Here is a 24443-nt window from a genome sequence, read left to right as displayed (position 1 = left end):
CCAGTGGCACTCTTAGAAATAAGGTCTTTGTGGATGTCACCAGGTTAAAATGAAGCCACTGAGGTGGACTCTGAACTAGGATGATTGGTGTCTTAAGGAAAGGGACATGGGGACACTAGCAGACATAGGCGGAAGGTGGCTTAGAAGGTGGAGTTAGGATCTAGAAAAATCCAGGCTGCTAGATGCTGGGCAGGAGAAGACGCCTGGAGCCCTGGAGAAATGCTCCCTTTGGCTTTTTAGCTTCAGAACTGTGTGGAAGTTCAGTGTGCTGGTTTAAGCCCTTGGTGTTTGGGGTGCTTGCCCTTCTTTTCCGCAGGAACAGAACCTGTTGGTTTCATAGACTGCAGGAAATATATGGAACAAGACTGCCTCTGATTGGACATGCGTGTCTCGTTTGGACTGTCTGAAGACACGACAGACCAGCGTTGCACGCGCTTACTCTGTGTTATCGACTGTGCTCCCCAAAGATGGTTTAACAATCTACGGAGGGATGTGCCGAGGCACCGTGTCCACACCATGCCATCATGCCATTTTATAAAAGGGATGGAGAACCCAGGGGTCTCAGTGCTGTGACGGTCCTGGAACCAATTACTAGTGAGCCTGGGCTTCGTTCTCACGGCCCCAGGAAAAGAAGCCACCACGGCTGAATGACAGGGCTCCATCTCTGCTGGTGTGTCCTCGCTGGGCCCAGGATCACTCTGCGTCTCTGATAGCACTTAACTCAAAACCAAACAGGCTACTGCTTAGGGTCTCCATGCTCGGACAACGTTCAGGTGTAGGGGGAATCTGGCCCTTCCACCAACAACCCCAGACCTTCTCAGTTAATCCTCTGGCAGCCATGAAGACATGTTGTCCCACTTCCCACCAAGTGACTAACTTTCCAAGGACCTACGTCAAGTCAGGTGATGTCAGACCTTAAAACTCTAGGACATAACCCCTTTCTTTTCCTCTCTCTTTCCTTTTCTTTCTTTTTTTTTATAATTTTTATTTATATGAATACACAGTAGCTGTCATCAGATCTCATTACAGATGGTTGTGAGCCACCATGTGGTTGCTGGGATTTGAACTCAGGACCTCTGGAAGAACAGCCAGTGCTCTTAACCGCTGAGCCATCTCTCCAGCTCTTTCCCTTTCTTATCTTCATCCCTCCCTCCCTCCCTCCCTCCCTCCCTCCCTCCCTCCCTCCCTCCCTCCCTCCCTCCCTCCCTCCCTCCCTCCCTCCCTCCCTCCCTCCCTCCCTCCCAGCTTACTCTGCTGTGTTAGTGATAGTTTAGCAGGCCAGTCAAGGCAAATCCAAATGGTGCTTCTAAAGCACGTGTTTAAGAAGTGGAGGGAACAGACTTTCTCCTGGCCATGCTCCAGGACGGCTTCTCCTTTGATCCCTACAGTGTCACTCAGACCTGCTTGCTGCTCTCAGCCTGTGACTTCAGACAGCCCAATTTACAAATGCTAACCCTGGGCAGCCCTGGGCAGCCGAAGCTGGTGTGGGGAAGCATCCTCCTCCCTCCCACAGCCTGGTCCAGCCCCACCCTGGAAGAAAGTGCAGACTTACGGTTCTCAAAGGAGCATGGTGTGTGGGAGATGCCAGAGGAAGCCGGACCGGGCTCTGGAAGGCCAGGCAGAAGCGCTGGCCGGTGTCCGGTGGGGATGAGGAGGCATAGATGCGGCTTTCTAGGCGTTCAGGCTCCTGCTTGTAGGACTCCAGGGGAAATGGGTGCTGCTTGGTCACTTGGGTGGGTGTTGATGGAGAGGAGGAGACGCTGGAGGCTGCAGGGAAGTGACAGAGCTCATTAGGGGTGTGGCCTTGGCAGAGAAGAGGGCTCTGTGCTTCTAAGAGCCCATCCCTTCCTCTGACCAACCCAACGAGCAAACACAAAAACCAACCCTGAAACAGTAAAGGTCGAAATCAAGGCAGAGTTTAATACACACGTGCATTCACAGCCTCTTAGGAGTTCAGAGTTCAGAAGCACCCTCACCGTCCATGCTGAGGCATGAGCAGTGTTAGGGGGGTCATACAGTCCTGACTGTTCATATAGTCAAGCCTACCCTCCACATGGTCTCACTCTCCCCTTGGCCAGTACTGCCCGCTTCCTCTCCCTCCCCATTGTGCGCGCCCACAGCAAACACCGTGGAGACATATTGGTGGAGGTTGCTTATAGGGAGATACAGAGAGAGTTCAGCAGAACCAAGATCTCTGCTGCAGAACACGAAGAAACAAGGATGGGCGCCAACACCAGAGGCCAGAGGAAAAGGGACAGACCCTGCCCTGCACACTATGGAGGAAAGGTGGCACTGCCCATGCCTCAATTTGGGACTTTTGTTTTTTTCCTTCAGTTAGGGTCTCATATACCCCAGGCTGGCCTTGAACCCACTCTGTAGCTGACCAAGTCTTCAGCAGGGTGTCAGCCTACCCCTCATAGTGAGGTCAGTCAGAGCAGGCTAGCTCCACTTGTATGTATCAAACAGTCTTACAGTCACCCTTACAGTTTCTTCCAGACGGAGTCCTGCCTTGGTGCTTCCCTTGTAGGCACGCCTAACCCTCCGTGGGCATGGGATGGAGGCTGATGAGGTGTAACACAGTAGGGTGGGCCAGGTCAGTCAGGGGTTTCCATGTTTCAGATAGGGGCAGTCCCCAGTGATTTCCAACTCCTCCTTGTCCCCCTTGACCCACTATGACAGAAAGCACTGATATCCAATGCCCACGGAGCACAGTCAAACTTCCCTTGGACTGTAACTCCATTTACATTTAGGCTTTCTGGTCAAACCCACATACACATTTTCAAAGACACAGAACCCTCTGTGTGGGTCATTTTTGCTGATCAAAATCACAGATGTGGAGTTAGGGAGATGGCTCAGTCAGCAAAGTGTTTGATTTGCAAGAATTAAGATCAGAATTTGATCTCCAGAAACCACTTAAAAGCAAAAACAATCAAACCCAGGCACGGTGATGTGGGTTTGTGATCCCAGTTTTGGGAGGTAGAGACAGGAGGATTCCAGTCTAGCTTCCTTGGAAAATTCCAGGCCAAGTGCAGGACCTTGTCTCAACAAACAAACAAGCAACAAACTAACCCAAGAAGGATACCACCTGAGGAGTAAACCCCAGGGTGTCCTGTGAGCACACACGTGTGCACCTGCACACGCCTGCAGCCCTTTGAGCACACACATGTGCACTCCACACATGCTTGCAGCTCCCTAGATGAACACACACCCAGGCTCACACAGGCAAGAATGTTAGTTTGTTTCTCAGAGCTGCTTCCCCTCACCGAGTGTCTGGGGTTATTACAGTGCAGATTTTGAAGGCAGAGCTCACACACCCAACTGCTTATGGAGTGGTGGAGTGAGTCATAGCAGCAGAGTGCCTGTCAGGAAGGAGTCGGCCTTGCCACCCTCCTCTCCATGTGAGGAAGCTGTAAGCAGAAGAGGCAGAGAACCCTTGGCATGGGGTGGTGCCATCTGGAGTTCTTGAGAAGGGGGAAAGGGTTTGCTATGTGCAGTGTTCACAGCCTGCTGATCTGCATACATCTGCAGCATCCCCGGAAGGATCCCCGGGAGGGAACAACAGAGGGAAAGCTGCTCAGCGACAGTTTTTCCTACTCCCAAGCTTTCTATAGTGGGTATAGAGATGTTTAACCTCCACTGTCAATTTGACTGCATTTAGAATCACCATGGGAACCTATCTCTGGGTGTGTCTATTAGGGTGTTTTCCAGAGAGGTTTAACTGTGGGTAGCATCATCCCAAGGGCTGGATGTTGCAGACTGAATGACGGAGAAAGCTGTGCATCAACGTTCGTTCTATTCCCAGACTGCAGAAGCAATGCGACCGGCTGCCTTCCCCGCTGCTGCTCTGCCTTGACCGCTACAATGGACGGCACCATGAGCTGAGAGACCCTTCCTTCCAATTGCTCTTGTCGGGCATATTGTCATAACAGCGAGAGAAGGAATTCTACAGGTATGTATTATGTACTTTGAAACTTACCCTTTTCTATCCATTGTTCTTTTATGAGCAGCTGGCCAGGTGTGTGTGTGAGCACATGCCCACCCTGCCCTGCTTCCCTCTAGCTCTGGCCAGGAGTGTGAGTAAGCACACGCCCACCCTGCTTCCCTCTAGCTCTGGGCAGGTGTGTGTGTGTGTGTGTGTGTGTGTGTGTGTGTGTGTGAGCACATGCCCACCCTGCCCTGGCCTTCCCTCTAGCTCTGGGCAGCCTCTGCCAGAGCTGGAGACAGCCTTCTCATCCCGAGCTGCTGCAGAGTCAGGCTCCTTCCTTTCCTCTCTGTTTCCACACCTCAGTCTGTCTGTCCCTCTTCACAGGAAGCTATCTACGCGCACCATTCTCCTGGAATAGGTCCAGTCACCACTGGGTGAATGACTTCGCTGACAGGGCAAACTCCCGGCTGGTTCTTTGATTAGCTAATGATCACCATCCCAGTGCAAAACCCTGGAAGAGGAAGGCAGCTTTACTTGAGAGGACTCACAGAGGCCGAGGGGCACCGGGCCACAGCTCATGCTGGCTCAGCCTGCCTTTTCTGCTGGAATGGATACCGTCTGTGGCTGCATAACTCTCCAGTTGCCTCAAGAAAACCCTCCACCCTCAGGTCACGGGGTGTTTCCATCTTCCACCCAGCCTGCCTCACCTCTGTCCTGCTCTCCGTCCTCAGTCAGGGCCTCCCATGGGGCACAGGGACTGCACAGGCTTCATCAAGCCGCTCTCTGTGACTGCAGTGTACACCCAGGACAAGAGACTTAACAAGAGAAGAGGGTTACGCTGGCTCGTAGTTTCAGTTCAGGACAGGTCACAGGTCATCCTGTGGCACAGCAGGACAGAAGTGTGTGGCGACTGTCCACCTCAGGGCCAGCTCACAGGAGAGAAGGACGAGGATACTACAACCCACGATTTCCTTCAAGGAAGCATCTCCAGTGACTGAAGAAGCCCTATCAGGCTCCACTGCTGAAACTTTCCACCAGCACCAAGTCGGGGACCCAGTCTTTAAAACGTGGGTCACTGGGGAATAGTCCAGATACAGACCATGGCAGAAGGGGAAGGGAATGTGTGCGGCAAAGGCGCAGGTGACACAGGGCAAGGCTCACAAGCAAATACAGAACGTGTGGTCAATGTAGGGGCGCAGGGAGGACCTCACTAGAATAAAATAAATGCCCCTCTTCTCCCTGATGGGAGATCCGTTTCCTGGTGCCCTGCAGCACTTCCTGTTGCTTGCAGAGTCCTGCCTCACACTCTAATGAGTCCACCAGCTCCTCGGGCACCTATACCTCAGATGGAGGGACGGGTGGTCAGACGACGGTTAAGTACTTACGCACCTCTTTGTGTCAAGTACACAGAACAAGTTCATAAACCCTGACTTCACCTTCCAGACTCCTTCATCTAAATCGAGATGTCACCAAGGGATAGGATCAAAGCTGCAAAACCACAAAAAGCCGTGTGAACTTTCTCAGAAAGAGGGGCTCCACGGGCATGCCTACGGGAAGAGAGTCTGGAGGTGCCAAGTGCCTGGAAAGGGCAGGAAGAGGAGCTGAGGAACAGTGAAGGGTGCGCAGAGGGGCGCTGGGTCTGGAACTCTGAGTGGCTCTATACTGGGTGGCCCTGGGCAGGCAGCTTTTGACCCAAGCTGGCAGAAAGAGAGGGACAAAGATCAATTGTCACCAAGTGGGTGCTGGCGTCTCAGTGGTTATTTGGGATGGCTGTTAGGCTGGTGAGGACATTCCTGGGTGATTTTCTGTTTGAATACTGGTGTCACCATTAGTAAATCAAGGGGCAAGAGGGACAGCATTGCTTCACATCTCCATTTTACAACCTTTTGATGTTGGGATGGCTCATGCTCAGTAACCACACTGTCAAAGCCACAAAATAAAATCATAAAAGAGTCCTGCAGTGTTTTAGGTGAGTTTATGACTGCGCTAAGCCACATTCATAGTTACCCTGGGGCGTGTGCTATTTACTTAGATCCTTACTGCTTTCTTTCTGGACAGACTACAGTTTGGCCATCTACATATGCAGGTGTCTGCTCTGCACATCAGTAGCTCCTGGCCGCTTCTGGGACCCAGTTTGGCGAAGGGGGAAGGGGAAGCCAGAGGCCCACTTCAGATATGGTGGGGGAAAAGGGACAAAACCAAAGGGAAAAGCAAAACTGAGAGCACACCCAGCACCCCTGAACCATCCTGTGTTAAGTGCATGTTCCCGAGGCAGGCGGGGCTCAGAGAGGAGCAGCCAGCCCATAGCCAGAGGTGGGCAGGTCCTCTTGTCGAAGACTGAGCCTTGATCTAGAGAGCAACGAGGATGGTCTCCAGGGCAGGTGACTTTCATACTGGGTGGGCAATGCCCATGGTAACCCCAGAAGGGGCCCAGATGGTTCCCTTGTTAGGTTTTCTCTGAGAAGGCGTCCCTCCCCTGCTTCTGAAGGTTTTTGCTGTGGGCAGTTGACGGCTCTGAGGGTGAACAATGGCTCTGATTTTTTCCTGGCTGCTGCCAAGCCCATGAATAAGCCCAGTGAGTGAACAGACACGGACCCTGGCAGCCACACAGAATGCCAGGCAAGTGTCTCCAGACACCAGGGAGCCATGAGCTGGTGACTTCACAGGGCCTGGCTGGCCATGCTGGTGGAACTGTGGCTGTGAGAGGGAGAGGGCAGGACAGAGACATCAATAAAGAGCTCCAGCCTTTGAGACTGTTGGACAAGGCTGAAACAGAGGCCCGGGCTTCAGAAGCTCTAAGCTCTGGGCCTGGATTTACCCCCCAACTCATCAGAAATGCCCAACGAGTGCACTGGAAAGCCAGCAGGCGCCATTAATACAAGATCCCAGAAAAGGAGCAGCCTGTCAGGAACCCAGGTCTGCCCAGCCGTCTCTGACCACCTGCCTGGCTCTGGCAGGGGTGCGACAGCTGAACTTTAAATGAGCTCGCTTCTAGTCACCCTCAGACCTGGGCTCCCTCTTCCATGGCACCATGAGGGTAGCAGCCTTTCCTTCTTAACAGACAGGGGCCTTCCTTTTGGAAGTCCAGGTCACAGCCACTGCTCAGTACCCCTTAAGGCAGGATCAGCCAAGACACAGTGGGAAACCCTTCTAAGGGGTACCAGGACAACATGGCATTCCATCCACGGCAGATTAAGAAAGCCACAGATCATAAGGACTGCTTCCAAGCACCACACTTCTGAGATCTGGGTGTGCGGCTCAGTTGGTAGAATGCTTTCTAACGCACACGAGGTGATGGTTTTCATCCCCAGCACCCCGTAAACCTGGGAATGGTGGTGCAGGCCTGTAGTCTCAGCATTTGAGAGGTGGAGGCAGGAGAATCAGAAGTTCAAGGTTGTCTTCAAATACAAAACCAGGTTTGAGGGCAGGTTGAGATACATGAAACTGACCGGCCAGCAACCTAACATAAACACACAAGCCCACGCCTACACACTAGACCGCTCAGTCCCACCTGCTGGCAAGCCCTAGGCATTGGATCACCCAGTTACATTGTTCCCAAGGTGATATGCCAAGGTGACTTTTGGGCTAGCAGATCCTCTTTTCTCCAGCGGTATTTTCTATGTGACGGTCCCACCCGTGGACTTCAGCCATTTTTCCCCTTTCTCTCTAACCCACAATTTTTGCTAGGTCACTCTTCTAGGCCACTTCTCCATCACACCTGCCTCAGTGGACCCATTCCAGAGGGATCTCAGCCCACTCCACCTGTCCTTGTCCTGTTCCTGACTCTGGGAGGAGCCTGAGCCTGTGCCTGCTGCTGTCCTGTAAGGAAAACACATTGGTTTTCAGGATCCTTTACATTCTCTAGAAAGACGCCATGTACTTCAACATTATTTTTGTCGTTTGTAAATGGATCAGTATTTCACAGGCCCTCAGGTTTAATTTTTAGATAATGGATAGAGATACTTATGACCACATAAACAAAAGCTCCTCAGCCCTCAGTCTTTAGAACTACAGATATTAACAGTTTCTCACTAATATGTATTTAAAATAAAACAAAAAGGGAATGGAATGGGATGTATTTTATGACATAAATATCTTTAATATATGGGCCAAGGAAAGATGCTAGATTCAAAAGTACCTGCTTTTCACTCAGTCTAGTTAAACAGTAATAATATATCAATAATAATGTAATACATATAACACGGTATGAATCCATACTACTATATAATATGTATGTGCACTCCATATAAGATATATTATATGTATGTTATAGATAATATGTAGCCCATCAGAATCTGTGAATTATCCTCAGTGACTGCAAGGGTCCGTGGATCTCACTATGAGGACCAGGGTTCTATCCTGACTCTGTTGTGCCTTTTCTCCCTTGATGATGCTCATAGGCTGCCCTGTCCTTGTGAGAGTTCAAGTCCCCCATCCGGAACCACATGGTGAAACCCAGACCATACTATATGTATTTCATGGAATTCCCTCCTTCCCTTCGCTAACCACATCCCAACACTAGGAAGGACATGGACTATGGCTTGGATCTGGGTCCCTTTTGACATAGATTATCTGTGCATAATTGCTGTTCACTGCTCTATCCTGCCCCCTGGAGGTGTTCAAATGAAAACACAAGCCCAACGGCAGTTGGCAGAATAGAACTCGCAGCTGCTTCAGGTGGGAATTTAAGACCTGGAACCCTGATAGATGGGTGGGCAGGGTTGAGGGGGCACTTACAGAGTAGCAACCCCTGCACAGTAAAGGCCCCTGGTAGATGAGAAGCCCAAGGCAAGAGGCAAGAGAACTCACAGAGGTTGCCTAATGGGCTTTGCTCTTTAGGTCCATTTGCTGGCTACCACTGGTGACTTTCTCAGTGATATTAAAGGATGCTGGAGGCACCAGAACACTCTGGCACAGTGATTCATGGCTGTTGTGATACCTGTGTCCTGTCAGCCCCCTTCAAGGGTTCCTCAAGGGCTCAAGATATGGCTCTCCATTGGTAGACTGTCTGCCCAGCATACATGGCATCCAGCAATGTTAAAGCTAGCTCTGCCAGTCAAGTGTCTACCGTGTGAGCATTAGGGCCTGAGTATGATCCCAGATCCCATGTCTAAAACTGGATGGACCTGGAAGTGCATGCTTGTGAACCTATCACTGCGAGACAGACTGGTCCTTGGAGCAAGCTTCCTTAGCCAGCCTGGTAACTCCCAGGACAGATAAAGAGATACTATCTCAAAACATGTGTGTATGCATGCGAGTGCACATGTACACACACAGACACACACACATACACTCACACTCACACAGACACATACATACACACACATACACTCACACACACAGACACATACACACACACAATCACACACACACACTCACACAGATACATACACACAGATATACACTCACACAGATACATACACACACACACTCACACACACAGACACTCTCACACACAGACACATACACACACACTCACACACACAGACACATGCATACACACACATACACTCACACACACAGACACATACACACACAATCACACACACACACTCACACAGACACATACACACAGATATACACTCACACAGATACATACACACACACAGACACATACACACATACACACACTCACACACACACAGACATATACACACACACAGACACATACACATACACACATACACACACACTCACACACACACTCACACATACACATACACACACACTCACACACACAGACACACACATATACACTCACACAGATACATACACACACAAACACATTCACACACACAGACACATACACACACACAGAAACATACACACACAGACACATTCACACATATACACTCACACACATACACAACACACTCACATACAGATACATACACACATACACACTCACACAGACACATACACACACATACACTCACACACACATACACAACACACTCACACATACACACACACAGACAGACACAGACACACACACACACACAACATTACATATGGAATCCCTCCAAGGCAGCCTGAGAAGTAAACCAGCTGTTGCGATGTGCACAATGTCCTGATGTGAAGAGTCGAGAGGAAAACTTAAGGCCTGGAGGGACAGGGCTAGAACCAAATTGGAAGGAAATGCTATCCTGAGTCTCTACCGTCTGCCCTGAAGTCAACTGTCCTTAACCTTGCTTTGTGTCTTCAGATGTGTTAGTAGCATTTGATGATTTATGATCTGAGTGAGGCATGCTTGTTTATTAAATCTCAAAGTCCCCCACTTGCATCCAATCTTGCCTGTTGCTGCTCTCAGAGAGCCTGGCTAGCACCTAGTTGACACCAACTCTGTGTCTGTTGTATATGTGTTTTGGAATAGATCAACTCTGACTGTACCACATCTTCTGTAATTTTTTTCTGACTAGTCAAATTGTGCTATGGGCAAAAGTACCCAAGTTGAAGAAATTTCTAGGGAACACAGGAAGCTCACAGAAGACCCATCCTGTCAGGCAAACAGGATCCCATACTCTGCTGCATTGTAATAATGTACTGGAATAACTGTATTTATATCCTCCATCCCTGTCTTAGCTAGGTTTTTACTGCTGTGATAAAAACCACATCCCCATGGGATGGGTCTTTCCTCATCAATCATGGAAATGTACCACAGGCTTGCCCACAGGTCAATCTGGTGGAGGCATTTTCTCAATCAAGGTTCCCTCTTCCTAAAAGATTCTAGCCTGTGTCAGGTTGACACAAAACTCAACCACACATGAAGTCTGTGGATCTTGGGCCCTTGAAGGGTCCATCCCGTTCAGCCCAGTGCAGATATGTCCTCCCCTGCTAAGTCCCTGAACAATGCACTCTGCTCACTTCCCAATGGAAGCCAGTGTGCCAGTGCTCTGAGCCCAAGTCAGTGAGCGCAAAGGCTCAGACCTGGCATCCTAGGGCCTGTCAGCAGACACCCACTATGCGGCAGAGCTCTTCCCCATCTCCACCAGCTCAGGCGCATTTAGCAGGGAGGTGGCTGGACTGCAGCTAGGCTGTGTCCAGGTGACAAGCCTCAGATACACTTGTGCCTGGCACATTGACCGTCTGTCAGTGCTGGCCAAAGAGAAACTTCCCAGGGCCATGGGCAGGTTCAGTAGGGTGGATAATTCAAATGGAAATCCTGGAGGGAAACCCTTTCTTTCTTTCCTCCACTGCCCTCCAGAGGAGGTCAAGGTGGCTAGGAGATCTAAGGTGGCCTTAGAGAATGGAAGCTCCATCATTAGGTCTGTGGGAAGAACTTGAGGCCCTGGTGGTGCCAGGCACAGGCCTGACCTTGAGGTCTGAGCTTCGCTAGTGGCTTTAAGTCTTCTTGGTGTCTCCTAGATTAAACTCTCTTGGCCCTTAACTCAATTGGGGTAGAGTGAGGGTCCGTGGCCTCAGTGGTCAGAGATGCCACTGGGAGGGAACAGGATGCTCTTCTGCTCCTGAGGAAGGTCTGGCCGATCCTACTCTAGCATGTGTGTGGTCTAGGAGCACCCCAGGCTGGAGCTGATCTGTCTGTATGAGGGAAGCTCTAGGTCACATACCTCTGATAAGCATTTGTGAGTTTCTCCACCGACCTTGGAAATTCTGCCTGTCTCCCATGGGAAGGTTTCACAAAAAAGTCATTGGTCTGGGTAGGCCTTGATGTCTGCCCTTGAGGAGTTCAATTTGATACACCGGGCAGAGGGTATTGTGGCTACCGGGACAGTTGAGATGTGTCCGTGTCTCTCCAGCACTGAGATCACAAGCACGAAGCATTGCACCTTGCTTTCTTAACAGGATGTGGGAAGAGAACTCAGGTCTTCATGTCTACAGAGCTTTACCAACTGAGCTATCTTTTCAGCTATCATCTGCCTTAAACATTACATTGATTTGTGTGTGTGCGCACATGTATATGTGTGTCGCTGGCATTAACAGAGGTCAGAGGACAACTTCAGGGACTGTCCGTCCACCACATGAATCTACTCCCAGGGACCGAATGCAGTCATTAGGCTTGACAGCAAGCGCCTTTATCCGGTGAGCCCATCCCGTCACCTCTTTCTGCAATGGAGATCCAGGCTCCGAGAGGTGAAGTGTCACCTAGAGCCCATGCAAGTCCTGTAATGTCTTAGGTCTTCAGACGGGGGTGTGTCCCTCCCGTGTCAGCAGTGCATTCACACGCAGATGTTACATCGCTCATCGGTCCAAGCAACAAGAGGAAGGAGGTTCTCCAGAGATGTTGGGTTTATAGGGACCAGCAAAGCTTTACAACAAGAAAACATGGGCTATATTAAGTTATATGCACGTGCGAAGAGGTGGGGAGGGTTTTTTTTTAAAGGCAAATTGAAGAGGACACCATAAGTAATGTTGTACCAGTGTCCTAGATATCAGGGTCAGTAACAAGGGTGGTAGCAATCCAAGCTAAGCATAGGTGGTTGCTGGGCAGATGTCTTTGCAGAAGCATGCACTGTGCAAGGCTGTGGGAGCCTTTGTGCAAGGCTGTGGCTCTGGCTGGGTCTTTTGTGGTCACTCTCAGAATCATAAATGTGTGACACTGATCTCCTTCAGATGTGTTCTTAGATGGAGACTGGCTGCCTACCGAGAGCCAGAAGAGTTGCTGTAACCTTGATTTCTCTGAGATATTGGTTTACAAAAGCGTTACTCGGGAAGTGGCCACAGCAGGGCCGGCTGGGCTGCGTAGTTCAGCCAGGCGTCTCTAAGGCACGGAGCGGCAAAGCCTTGCTGTGACTGAATTTGGAAGCAATTCTGCTGAGTGGGGCCCAAGGTCAAGGAAGGTCAAGTGGCCATCAGGTCGCCAAATAGGAACTTTCTAGCTTGGCCCTGGAGGAGTGGGGGCGTGCATATGATGCTTGTGCACCGCGCTGAGGACGGTGCTCCACCTTAAGCCTCTCTGGGAACTTCTTGTTCTGAACTAGCCTCATGGTCACTGCTTTAGCTGCTGGGATGACAACCATGAACTACCACATCTAGTTCTATTCAGTGGTGGGGACGAACCTAGGACTTTGTGTAGACCAAGCAATCTATCATTCTGTCAACTGAGACAAATCATTCTGTCAACCGAATGCATACCCCTCCCATCGCCAAGAAGTGGTTCTCAATACTGCTGAGTGCCAGGACCCTCTGACCTGTACTGAGTCACATGGGAACCCCAGAACACACCTTCCTTGTTTATTCTGCTTCTGAAGTAACTTCAGGATATTTCCACCCTTAAAGCTTGGCTTCTAGAATGAGTGTGCCAAGGGGGTCACCAATCATGCCCATGGAACCTTTCCTACCAGTAGTTTGACTCCCACAGTTGCCAGCTCCTAGTGGGAGCTGTGCCCACCCTGCAAGTCTAAATAACCAAGCCTGAACCTTCTGAGGGACTTTGTTACTTTTCTCACCACTGTGAGGACATCCTTGGCGGAAGCAGTTTTAGGAAGGAGAGGCTTATTCTTGGCTCACAGTTTGGCGGGGAAAGCAGAGCTCTTGGGCCAGAAGGGCCATACCACAGACCTGAAGGCCAGCCTCTAGTCGGTTACTTCTACCGGTCAGGCTATGTGTCCTACAGGACCCAAAAGTCTTCCTAAACCACACCTCCAGCTATGGACCTACTGGTCAGAACCACGGGAGCCTTTTAATCTGTAACAGACCCTTGTTAGCAGAACACAGGGCAGAAATCAGTAGAAAACCAGAGTGCTATCTGTCTGGAGCCCGCCACCAGAAGTTTCTAGAGCATGCCCTTTAAAATCCAAAATTATACCTATCTGAGTCGATTCAGAACCAGTGGTGGTGACTCCTCCCAGTGCAGCCCACGGGAGCTATAAGTGTGGCTTCCCAAGTTATCCCCACCTCTCTCATTAAATATTTATTTTTACTTTATGTGAGTGTCTTACCTGCGTGCGTGTCTGTGTACCACATGACTACAGTGCCATGTAGTCCAGCCCACAAATTGTGAGCCATCCTGGGTGTGCTGGGAGGCAGAGCTGGTTTCTCTGCGAGAGCAGCAACTGCTGAGCCACGTCTCCATGGTGACCTACCTCCTGATGGTCCACCTTGCACCTCCTCCCAGCAGGAAGCTTTACCCTACAGGCACCCCTCGGACCACCCCATCCTCCAGGCTCTGGGCTCAGAGCGGGTGAGAGGGTGGTAGGTGGCCAGATGGGTTTTGAGCTACTGGCCTTCCCGGGGTATGTCCGTTTTCCAAGTGTGCAGCAATCTGGAGAAACCAGGGCTCACATCCATGTGAGGAGATACGGTATAGACCACGGTACTTAAACCCTTCCTGTGAGGACCATGCTCAGCCAGCAGGAGAAGGCCAGGGCTGGCATTAGGGACACTGTGCTGAATGTGCTTTTGCCTAGCTCCCCTGTGGTGTGCTCTCCCTGGGCAATGGCTGGTGGCCAGTGTGGGCATTCCCTTCCAGGAGGCTGGCCACAGCCAGATGCCATGGGACTCTGACCAAGGCTCTCCTGGGGCTCTGCTGACTTGAAACCTCATCTGACATAGCCTGCCTGGCCCTTGGGGTGTGAGGTGCCAGTAAGACGGCTGGGTGGGGGGGGGTGGGAAGGTGTCCAGACAGCTTCTTCAGAGCCATTCTGAGCATTCAGCTGCCCCCTTCTTCCCAGAATGAAGGGACTATGAATACTGGCCTCACGGGGTCGAGTCTCCCTGAAGAGACAGGGAAGGAAGGCCCACGCTTCAGGGAGGGAATGGAGGATCTCTGGGTGGGGATATGGGTACTGCCTTTTCAGGATGGCCCAGATCTCAACCCTAGCATGCACTGCTGCCTCTCAATGCAGCAACAAGGTGAGAGTTCAAAGCCATTCAACATGGCAGCAGCCCACTGGGTCTTTCTTCCTCATGTTTTAAAAAGAGAGATAACACCTGAACTGGAAGAAAGCCAGCCAGGGACCCTCTTCCCTGAGATCCTTGAGTTCCTGATGCTTCCAGTGTGTGATGTCCAATAACTGCCACTGTTAGATCATGGTTCACAGGGAGTACTTGGTCCTTGACATGCAGGCCTTAAGGGTGCCAGAGTCCCTGTTCCCTGCCACATTTGTCTTCCCTAAGACCTGCTGCGTCCGTGAACCACTCTCCTTTCTATACATTGAAATAGCTGGTTTAAACCTTGCTCAGCCTTACCGCCTGGTGGAGGCTGGCCCTCATAACGTCACTGAGCACAGTCCACGAAAGGGAGGCAGCCACTCAAAATCTACGGGGCTGAGGCAGGTCTCCGGGCTCGAGCGGACCTCTAACACGTGTGGCTGCTGTACGCTTTCCCCCGTAGATTTCTAGAAGCGGAACACTTTGCTCACAGAAGTGGGACTGCCCAACGGTCTCGATCAGCTCCCATGTTCCTGCGTCTATTGCTGATCAAAGCTCCTGTGCTTTCTGGGGCCTGGCTCTTCCTTCAAGCTACTTCGCACATTCCAGCGTCATAAAATTATAGTGTGTTGTGAGGCTACTGTTCCTGTGCTGGGGGTAAAGCCAAGGCCCTGGGGATTCTAGGCACATGCTATACCAGCGACCTCCATCCTTAGCCTTTCTTTACTAAGGCAGGGCAGCTCAGCCTTCGGGGTTCCAGCACTGCAGTTGGTTAAGTCTGCTGTTTCTTCCACTGAACATGACGTGTGGGTCTCATTAATCACCACACCTCCCGCACAGCACGCTCCTGGCACACAATTCCCACTCAAGTACTGGCAGTTCCTATATGAGATCCCTTTGTTTAACAATGTTACCAAGGGGCATAGCTCGTGAAAGAACAAATGGATACATTATATGCCATCAGAATTTAAAACACAGACAAAGAAAGAAAAGACAAGTGCAGTGGAAAAGATATTTGCAAATCAGGTGTGTCATAAAGGCTTGCATCCACAATACATAAAGAATTATCAGAACTGGAGTGATGGCTGTTTAAGAGGCAGCTCACCGGCTAATCGCACACTGCCCTTGCAGAGGACCAGAGCTCTGTTCCCAGCACCTACTTCAGGTGGCTCACAATTGCCTGTAACTCCAGCTCCAGGAGTCCATTACCTCTGTCCCCTGTAGGCACCTGCACTCATGGGCATGTGTACACACTCTCTCGCATACACATACAACCAAAATTAAAAATAAAACACACCTAAAATAGTAACACAATGTATAAATTGTCATTTTAAACTGCACACACATGCATATACACCCATAATTTAAAAACAGAATAGATCTGGACCCCTGTGCACCACCCACACAGCACAGGCAAGGCACAAGACACCGAGAGGTCCAAAGACACTCAAGACACCCGGTGCCACTAGGATGATCAAGTACGTGGGGGAGAGATGGGAGAGATAGAAGCGGAAGGATGTGAGAACAGTGGAGAGAGATGGAGCTGGAGACTCGAGGGTAGTGAGGACCAGCCTGGTGTGAGCAGCCTGCACAGTCACCTGAGGTCATGTGAGGTCCTGGCCTGTGCTGTCGCCAGGGACCACGTCTGGGTCTATGGCTCTGCAACAACAGGCTATCCAAGAGGAGTCATGGAGAGGATCCAGGATTGACAGTGTGTAAGCCAGGGGCCTCCAACCAGACCAGTGACTCGCTGCGGTGAGCATCTGCAAGTGAGCTGTTTGGGCAAAGGGTGTGCGCTATGTGACACTCGGTGACACTCCACAGCTCTCAGGTCAGGATGTCTCTTCATCCTTCTTTTTAATTTAGTTTAACTTTTTTTTTCAGCTGGGGGGGAAGTGGCAGGGGTGGAGAATGGGTAAGGAGGGAGGGGAGATGAGAGGGGTTGGAGCGCAGGATATGAAATTCACAAAGAATCAATAGAAAGTTAAAAAAATCTAAAATATATACGTATAGCATTTTAAAGTGCGTGGTGCAGTGGTACGTCACACTCACATGGTGTGGGCGTCGCACTGTACATCCCCTAAACCCTTCCTCTTCCCAAGCACAAAGCCCGCACTCATTTGTTTTGTTTCATTTTTTTTATGACTGTTTTACTTTGCTTAGTTGGTGAAGATCTGTTCGTGCTGTCCTGCGTGTGTCCAAATCCCCATTCTGCTTCCGACTGGGTTACACACACGGCTACACAGAGGCTTTCACAACTCCCTGCTGATGCCGCCCTCCCGGTTGCACCAGACCTAAACCTCCTATTTCCATGACCTCACGCCAACGGCCTAATACTAGGAGAAAGCTCCTAAATGTTTTGCTGGCCTGGGTCCAGTCCCTCTTGGTCAGAACCTGTCTTAGCCTGTGTGATTGCTGGTCCTAACTCCCAGGGGTCTGGGTGTGTGTGTGCCCATCCCTGGTCATTGATCTGGGTATGGTCAGCAGGCCCAGGCAGGCAGGAAGCCCAGGCAATGTCAGACTTCCCTGTCCTTCCACAGCCAAGTTTCCAAGGTGCTATCTGAGAAGCCCTGCCAAGGGTAATGTGACATTTACATGACACCGGGTGGGGCTGCCCTGGTGACATAACAGGAGGGGGTGTGTCTCTGGGCACTGAGCCCACAGCTCGGCACAGTCTGATGACTTTGTGTTGTGTAAATTAAAGCAGTAGTCACCTGGTCCTCCAAGTCACGGCTGAAACCTGCACCCTCTGATGTGACAACAAACCATGGTGTCTGTCACCTCTACCCGGGGACTTGGCCGTCTTCCTTCCTAGCTCTTTCCTAAGCAGATCCACTTGATGGAGTATTGGTGAACTTCCTTGTTAACAGGACACTGTGCTGGGACTGCACTGGGAGAAGGCACAGACGTTTGCCCTCAAGAACTTCAGCAACCAGTTCTAAACCCCTCGCCGGCTCCCGCTGCTTACTTCAATTGGGCAGCTTGTCTGACCATCAGGGAACTGGACTAATCAGACCCTGCCAATGCCCTGGGGCATAGCTACTAGAAAGCAAGTGGCTTCAACCCCCAAAGTGTACATGAGGGTGTCTCTGGCCAGGCTGGAAAGCCTGGTGCTGGCCTGCTTCTTAAATGAGGAAATGGTCATCTCTGGCCTGAGTATCTTGGAACTAGGCCCTTTTCTTGGGGTGTGGGGGATTCACTCCCTGAAGATAGGTACTGCTTTTACAGAATGATGACTCGCCTGGATACAGTCCGCTGATGTGGGAGGAGCCCTACTCTGTGTCTCTAGGATTAACTCTTCATGGACTGATGGCCACAGGGCCTGAGCTGCCGCCCAGCATGTCCACAATGGCTCTGGGCTTGATCCCAGAGGAGTCTCTTCTCTCATAGCTGCTCAGAGCTTGCAATCTCTGTTCTAGTTCACTCTGTTCCGTCTCCCCGTTCCCCTGACGTGGACTGTGATAGACTAGAAGCAGCCGTAGCTCACTCGGCTTACGAGCACCGTGAAGCTCTGCCACCATCGTCTGCACTGTCTGCATCAGGCTCAGGACAGCACCATGATGTGGCTGCTCTGTGGCCTGGAGCAGGGGAGACAAGGGGCTCTGGAGAAGCAAGAGCGGGCCTTCTCTGGAGGCCCTGGTCTACTGAGTCATTCACCCCAATAAGCTCCAGTCCTTCCCTGGCCCCAGCTTGGAAGGGACTGCCCTGCATAAGCATGGACGGTGTGGCCCTCAGTTCAGCTCTCCCCATCACACCACACTTCCAGAAACAAAGCGCTTTGCATCTCAAAGCCCAGGGTAGGAAGGTGGTTTGTAAGTCAGGGGAGCAAAGCTGGAGAAGCCTCTCTTTCCAGGTGTAGTCACCTCAAGGGCTGGCCAGAAAGGGCCAGGCGGGAGAGGAGCCAAAGAAGGTAGGTAGAGCAGCAGTGCTGGGCTCTCACGGGGTCATCAGGTTGGCGCTCTGCTTGGCTGGCAACAGATTTCAAAGCCCAGGGAAAGTCTGTTCACAGCTGGAGAGTGCTACCCACTCCTCAGTTTCTCTTGCCTTGCTCAGTGGCCCGATGTTTTCATGGGGGAGATGAAGGAACAGACCCTGGGAGGGCAGGTGGCCACAGCCCTTGGCTTGGTGAGAGGAAGGTTAGGCAGGGTGGGGATAGGGAGGATGAAGACGGAATGAGGTAAGTGGAACACCTCCCTCCCCGCCCAGAGGAAGGGTACAGAACCAAGGCCAGTCAAATGGACAGCAACCTGGAGGACATTTGAGTGGGCTCTGCTGGGATGTGGTGGGATGATGCGGGTGGCTGGAAGAGTGCACAGCTGTTTGTCTGGGCGCCATGACTGGTGGGGAGGGAGGGGGCGGGGCCAATGGTGTGCTGAGAGTTTGTAGCTGGGCATCATCCATCTAGAGGGCGTGCAAGTGACATGGCCAAGGGGACACAGGAAGGGGCTGCTTGCTGTCTCCTGGAAGGCAGAGCAAGGTCCTGAGCTGAGGCGGTGTGGAGGAAGAATATGAAGGCCAGGGGGATTGGTCAGTTGGACAGATAATGACGCTAACATTTATAGGTTTTCCAATGACACTGTGATGTCTGTCTGCTATGGACATGAGGGTAGAGTCAGAAGGGGACATGAGGTGTTGGGAGCAGCCTCCCATGGAATGGAGCGTCAGAGTTCAGAACATGCCACACAGAAGGAGATGCCCTTCACCCAGCCTTCTCACACCAACGAGTCGATGGCTCGAGGTTACTGGGTGGAGAAGAACGGGCAAACGGTCAAAGCAAACAAGCCCCAAGATGTGTTTGGGGACCTCTTGCCATGAGAACAGAGGACCAAAGCCAGGGATCAGAGTGTCCCTATGGAAACCTGTCCCTGTGAGGTCTTGCAATCAGACCCCTCACGCTGCAACATAAATGACAGAGGAGTCGAAGCAGAGGCAGCAGCATTCAGTGAGAGTTGGAGGACACCCTGCTAGTCAGCAGAGCTTTACAGAAACTTTGGGGAGTGGCTCTAAGTACCCATGAGGTCCGAGGTCACCTTCTCTGGCCTATAGTCCCTGCTCTAACAAGGGGCATCTCCCTGTTGCCTGGTATAACCTGGAGAAGCAGTGACAGGAGAGGCTATAGAAACTGGGACAAGCCATGCTGAGTCTGCAGAGACTATCTTTGGGCAGGGGTCCCCGAGTCCACTGAGTGACCTCAAAAGGGATACCATCTTCCCTGGGTGATGCTGTTGTGGGCTGAGACCTCAAGGAAGTGCCAACTGCTGGCCTGAGAGCTTCGTGGCCATGTTCGGGTTTCAACCCCTGTCGGAAAAGACAGTCAAATTTGCTGAAGGGCACTGTGTAGGACTGGTGGTGGGGCTGAGGTAAAATGTCCCTCTCTGACCCCCTGCAATCTCCTAGAGCAGGTGTGGGGCTGGCACCCTCCCTCCTGGGTGCCTTCAACGTTGATTAAGAATTTAGAATAATTTTGGTTTGAAATTTGTTATTTAACCTATGGGATGCAGTACCTGTGGGCACCTACAGTGCAGTTAGATACCAGGAAGTGAATGAGCCAGCCATATCACTCTCTTTTGACAGAGAAGGGTATTCAGACAAAAATGACCGTTAGGTGAGAGAAGAAGGCTGCCAACTCACAGACCTTGAGCTAGAGAGAGGAGGCTGGTCTTTGAGAAGGATTAGGACTGAGATAAACTGGGAAGGACCGGGGTAGACAGGCCTGAGGTGGTAGGTGGTGCAAAGGTTTAGTGCACAGACAGTCGTGCACGAGTCCCTGACCCAGACTACAGAAACTGGAAGCCTCCACAGGACACTTCTTGATCTGCTGCGACTTTCCTCATACGAGATGAATGAAAATAGTCCCTCAGGACTCTCGGTGAGGTTCTGAGCAATGAGGCTTTTATCCCTCCACCTTCGGAGAAAACAAGCCGTTGGATAAGCCATTGCAACTGGTGCTTTCTCCTGCACAGACACCGTGAGGCAGCTCTTAGTAGCTCCCTTTCTGGTCTCCAGTATTTTAAGTGGAGTGAAACTGGAAAGAGCTGTGTTAATAAGCTCTGGGCATAGAACAGAGTGAAACAGAGAGGCCACGCTTGGCAGGACTTAGGCGTTTAGAGTTTGCTCTCAGCATACAGGCTGAGGAGCAGCAAGCTGGGCTCTTGCTGTCAATGCCCAGGCTAGCTCAGGCCTGTAGAGTCCCCAGGTATCTTCTCCCAAGAGTCCCTGGTGACATATACACTGCACTGCAGCAGAGACAGGCTCTAGTCTGGGCTAGCATTTACTAGCATTAGTAAGGGTCATGTTTCTGGACCCTGTCCCAGAGGTTCAGATCCAGCAGTTGGGTGGGCGCCCTGGAACTAGCCTTTTCTACTAAGTTTTCAGGCTGCTGGCCTGAGGTTCACACTGAGGGCCATCTGCTCAAAGAGGTCACCTGAGTTCCTGGTGAAGACTGGGCGTTTCTCAGTCACCTGCTTTGGGCATATGAACGCAAGTTGTCAGATACCCAGACAATAGTTACTGTGTGTGTCTTTACCCAGTTAGAGTCAGGGACCCACAGAGAGCCCATGGGTCTACCTGGGGGCCAACAGAGTCACAGAGCATCCTCAAGGCCAGGGAACAAGCCAGGATGGTAGGCTTCACGCTCTAGCCTTCCTCGGGGGCGCTGGCTCAGGGCATCGTCCTGAGGCAAGCCCGTGGCCCTGGCTAGAGTCCTGAGCCTGAAGGGTGGCTTGAAACAGACATGCTCTTCACTCCACTGTGATGACCACTGCTTTGCAGAACTCCGTCAGACAGTGCTCCCAACATGACTGTGAGTGATGAGCAGGTTAGCCCACTCAGGCTAGCCCACTCTCACTTCTATACTCCATTTTTCTTTGTTTATTTGTTCATGTATTGGGTTGGGCATGTGCGTGTGTGTGTGCGAGTGCGTGTGTGTACGTGTGCGTGTGTGTGTGCGCATGCTTGTGTGTGTAGGCCAGAGGTCTTGGGTATCTTCCTTGATTAGTCTCCACTTTATTTTCAAGGCATGGCCTTTCTCTGAACTGATTTAGCTACACAGGCTGGCTACACAGAGAACCTCAGGGAACCCACGGACCCCAACTTCCTGTGCTGAGACTCCTGGTCCATGCTATGCCTGACTTTTTAAAGTGTGTACTGGGGGTGAAATCAAGCCCTCAAGCTTTACCGACGGAGCCATCTTCCCAGCCCCCATTTTACGCTCTTCATATCCTTGGTCCTCGTTCTTCAAAAGACAAAGAAACCTTCCATGTCGGAGAGAAAAGAAAACCAAAAGGGATGTACCGACTTTTGTCCTTGACACGAGAAGCATAAGACCTGGCCAATCAGCACAGATTCCTCGTCAGTATCCACAGGACATGAGCTGGAAGGCAGCTCCACACTGAACCCAAGAACCTGATCTGGACAGCGAGGCCCCTCCTGAGCCATGCCAGGTGGCTCCCATCTTATCTCTCGTGATGCTCACCTCCCCTGTCTGTCTGCCAGGAAGCCTGTGAGCTCACTGCCACGGCCACACTCTGCTCGGGCACATGGGACCTTGAAGTTTAATACTCACTTAATAATTCATTTCTACTCCTAACTGGCCTGCCTGGTTGGGCCTCTGTGGGAGAGGATGCGCGTAGTCTGGATGTCCCAGGGTGGGGTGGTACCTCAGAGAAGGGGGAGAAGTAAATGGGGGGAAGGATTTGTAAGGGTGGGACTGGGAGGACAGAGTGGGGGCATGATCAGGGTGTCAAATGAATAAAGAAACAAGTTGATTTTTAAACAGTATAAAATAACCATCCCTAGGGATGAAACATTCACCTACAGACCCAAGAACCCCAAGTTTAAGTGACCTGGAGAGAGCCCCATGTCACATGATTAGGTGATAGGTAACAGGTATTAGGTGATTAGTAATAGGACCTTATCATGACAACACCAGAGTAAAGTCCTGGGCACACAGCCCCCAAAGGAAGCAAAGTTTTGCTTTCGAGAGCGGGTGGAACAAGGAGGGGGAAGTTAAAAGTCCACTGGATCAGGTGTCCTTTGCATGCCCGTGAGAGATAAGCCTGCTCCCCTTTGAGAGACACCAAAGAAGCGCTGGCTTGTAAGCCTGGAAGCATCTACAGTATAAAGGGAAGTGAGCCCAGACCCTTCGGTGCCACAGTTGTGTCTGGGGGGCATCCTCACGCAGACCATCCCTGCACCCCACAGAGGTCAACCCTCTCCTTAACATGCACAGTACCTGCTGCCTCCCTTCCAGCCTCAGACTGCCTGCTGGCTGCGTGCTCTCATGGCGACTCACTCACCAATGAGTGTCAGGAATGGAGGAAGGGGGAGCAGACCCCTGCCATGTGCAGGGAGCGTCCACAAGCCCCGAGGGAAGAAGTGAGAAGGTTGTACCAAGTGGGTGCATTCGCAGAGAAGCGCACAGGCGCCTCCATTCGGGCATAAGCAGCCATGACTCTAATGCTGTGTGTGCCTCTTACGTGTGTCCTCTCTAGGCAAGGAGCCATGTGCTCTTCAACATCTGTGCTGTCTCTCTCTCAGAAACTGCAAACCTCCCGTCCCCTCAGGGCGCCCCACTGTGGGAACTAACACATGTATTGTTTCTACTGACGATGGGCGTTTCTACTTGGGCTACTGTGAATGATGCTGGAGGGCTCTTATGTGCGTGCCAGAATTTCTGCCTGTTCTTGCTTTATTTACTCAACACAAAAGACATTACAGGGAGGGGAGGACAGGGGAAAGGGCTATCTGGGCATTTGTGCCATGGTGTGTGGGACCTACACAGTTATCATCATGCACTCATGCCTGCTAGGTGTTTAGGATCCTCGGGGGAAGCAGGATGAGGGAAGCTTGTAAGTAGATTTTGAATCTAAGCGAGACAACTTCAAAGCAAAGTGAACAGAATCAATAGTCAAGTGCAGATGCTTGTCTGTCTGTCCATCTCTCTCTCTCTCTCTCTCTCTCTCTCTCTCTCTCTCTCTCTCTCTCTCTCACACACACACACACACACACACACACACACCCCGAATCATCAGCCAAACCGCACACACCTGTCATGACTGTCAGGCTGAGGACTTTGCAACACTCTGAGAAAAAGTCAATGGCATCAGGCTAAGCTTCCCCTGTACAGAATGGGGCTGCTGGTGCCCAGAATCAATCACCCGAGGAATCCAAGTGATTAAGCCCTGAGTAGGAAACCCTTCGGCTATCAGAGCTGCAAGCCAATAAGAGATAACCCTGTTTCCTTTTGAGGAACACAAAAGAAACGAAGGGTTGTAAGCTTGTTACACACACACACACACACACACACACACACACACACACACACACACACACACAGTCTTAGACATCTACGAGAACTGCAAGTTAAGCCTGCTGGGAAAGTTGTTTGGAGAGCGCTAACTGCTAGGCAGGATTATCCCTGTAGGTTGAACACATCCACATGTGCCCACAAACATCTGGCCAGCGCTAAACTGACCTTTGGAAAGCCAACGGTGACAGGCAGAATAGGACTACCTGCCTTCCTCCTGAGTCCAGGCCTGGAGCTGAGCTCAGCACATTCCTGCCAGAAGACAGTGTGAGCGTATGTACGCATGCATGCGAGACAGCCTGTGTCATCACTGTGGTGGGGCGTCTGCCGGGGAGGGCCTTCGGGAGGCTGTGAGGACCCTACGCTGGCTCCACGCGACTC

General features: G+C 51.3%; 1 protein-coding gene and 1 long non-coding RNA gene across 15 annotated transcripts in view; one reads left to right on the top strand and one right to left on the bottom strand.

Moving 5' to 3' along the window:
• Prkag2 (protein kinase AMP-activated non-catalytic subunit gamma 2) overlaps positions 1-24443 on the bottom strand; it is a 241050-nt gene that overhangs the window by 84547 nt on the left and 132060 nt on the right. For all 13 annotated transcript variants that reach the window (XR_015685707.1, XR_015685708.1, XR_015685709.1 and 10 more), the window contains 1 exon segment: positions 1553-1767. Coding sequence is in view for 8 of the 13 variants with exons in the window: in XM_087658379.1 (XP_087514505.1) it covers positions 1553-1767 (215 nt within the window). In the remaining 5 variants the exon portion in view is untranslated.
• On the top strand, positions 3282-5879 carry LOC102554193 (uncharacterized). 2 transcript variants are annotated; one of them, XR_015686289.1, is made up of 3 exons: positions 3282-3409; positions 3803-3949; positions 4310-5879. It is a non-coding gene; the product is annotated as an uncharacterized LOC102554193 (long non-coding RNA). The 2 variants fall into 2 exon arrangements; XR_015686288.1 differs by having other exon boundaries at positions 3387-3610.

Source organism: Rattus norvegicus, chromosome 4, assembly GCF_021556685.1.
Source record: "Rattus norvegicus strain SHRSP/BbbUtx chromosome 4, alternate assembly SHRSP_T2T, whole genome shotgun sequence".
Lineage (NCBI taxonomy): Eukaryota > Metazoa > Chordata > Mammalia > Rodentia > Muridae > Rattus > Rattus norvegicus.
This window is presented reverse-complemented; position numbering and strand designations above follow the sequence as displayed.